General features: G+C 51.0%; 1 protein-coding gene across 1 annotated transcript in view; it reads left to right on the plus strand.

Moving 5' to 3' along the window:
• Positions 1–1,421: 1,421 nt before the first annotated feature.
• Positions 1,422–1,848, plus strand: part of NGA_0466800 (major facilitator superfamily) — a gene marked incomplete at its 3' end in the record, with an annotated part of 2,230 nt that continues 1,803 nt past the window's right edge. Inside the window, exons 1-3 of the mRNA XM_005853832.1 lie at positions 1,422–1,544; positions 1,633–1,701; positions 1,810–1,848. The exon at positions 1,810–1,848 is cut by the window's right edge and continues 1,803 nt beyond it. Coding sequence (XP_005853894.1) covers positions 1,434–1,544; positions 1,633–1,701; positions 1,810–1,848 — 219 coding nt within the window. The 5' untranslated portion in view covers positions 1,422–1,433. The remainder of the gene's footprint in view (positions 1,545–1,632; positions 1,702–1,809) is intronic.

The following is a 1,848-nucleotide window of genomic DNA, read 5'->3' on the forward strand; positions in this document are numbered from 1 at the left end:
CGGTGGCAGGAGGAGAGACAGAGGAAGATGAGGGAGGAGGAGACGGAGGGAAGGACCGAGGAAGGGAGGGAGAAAGGGGTGTTGAGGGCGTTAGTGACCAGGGCGAGTGACGATGTGTTCCTGGAGGCGCTGAACTACTTGGATGTGACCTGCGGATGAAGAAAATCGCAGTGCCCACATGCGAAAAAAAGGAAGAGGGGTATAGGTACAGGACGGGTACGTTGTGGTTTAAGGTATGCCGTTCGCCCCTTCGTGACATGGTTTCGAGTGCAAAAGCGGAAGACAAATGACAGGTTCATGGAAAGCGACACTGATAGACATTGCACTGGACTAGGGTGAAATGCCGTGAAAGCAACATGCTGCGTGTGTAAATATGCATATAAACTGCTCGGGAGCATATGCCTGAGGAGACCTGAATCAAGGAGTGATACAAAAAGAGATCGACTTAGCATTGGAGTATGTGAAAGTCGTGAAGGTTGTGGCTGTACGACCAAAAGTTGGTGGGACACAGATGCATGTAGGCACGGAATGCGTGCGTGATCAGGAATATAGGCAATACGACAACGCGGACTTCCCTCGCTCACAGAGGCACTCAAAGGTATGCATGATACGATCGACGAGCTGGCATTTTGGGGCATTTTGTGCACATCATGTAGAGGTTACGGAATGGAACCAGTAAAATTCTACAGCCAAAGTAATGAGCCTTTGGTCCGGAGGGGAAGTAAAATGATCGACTGCGAAATGCTACCATGCATCTATGGAGCAATGATGCAAGCGCTGTGCCGTGACGTCTCTGAGCTTCGTCGTTCATCGCTGTTCCAATTCGTCTTGGAAAGACTTGGTTGACCGCGCATTTTTGGTAAAGATACGCTTCATATGTTGAATCACTGTGATCCTACTGGATGCTTTACCGGGCAAAACCCAACACAAACAGACTCACTTTGCCTGTAAGAAGCCACTTACGTTGCCTTCACATAAAACTTGTGGTCATGTCATGTTTTGTCGTGCGTAAACATATTTTTTTCTTTACTTACTCTTTGCGTGAGGATACCCAGCGCTCTAAATTTCACTGCCACGAGTGGCCCATGTGTCCCTCGACTGCATGCATAGGCCTCACAATGTTGACAAATTGAACAAGAGCCTGTCGTCCTTCAATAAGAGCTCCTCCCAACTTCGTCATTCCAACGAAGGTTGGGCGATGAATAACGACTTTCCCCCGTGGCGCATAGGCCCGCAGGACGTGAATGGTTGCGCCCTGGTTTTGCGCGGCATGATACATATGATGGAACGCGCCCCGCCAAGGCCCCAAAGTGCAAGCCTCGCCCTTCCTTAATCCCTGCGGCCAAGCACGCGCCACATTGCTCACATCGACGCCGTCGCCGTCATTTCATCGTCTTGACAATTGTTACTTTCTGTCATAGGTAGCAGTGGAGATGGAAGTATTGCTCCACGCCATCAAGGACTCTTCGGAAGATGATAGAGGAAAGAAAGCAACAAGGGCGGGAGCCGGTGCTGCGGATGGAGCCAACATTCCTAAAAAAGAGGTAAATCATGATCAACCTGCATGGTCCGCACGCTGTGTCCTTTAACCCCTACCCTCATGTATCTTGGACGGCGTAAAGGTTGACGTAGACGGGTGGGCTGTGGATGAAAAACGAGGCACCCCAGCAGAAGCACTCTTCCGACGTCACGACGCGTGATGTGAGTCACACGAACGCAAAGTCCAAGCACACACCTCCCATGCCCCCCCCTTCCTCGCGTCCCCCACACGCGCTTCGTGCCCCACTGTGCACACTCACACAACCACAGGATGGTAGTCTTGCCAGCAATATAAGTGCTGGTAATAAG

Source organism: Nannochloropsis gaditana, assembly GCF_000240725.1.
Source record: "Nannochloropsis gaditana CCMP526 unplaced genomic scaffold scaffold718, whole genome shotgun sequence".
Taxonomy (NCBI): Eukaryota; class Eustigmatophyceae; order Eustigmatales; family Monodopsidaceae; genus Microchloropsis; species Microchloropsis gaditana.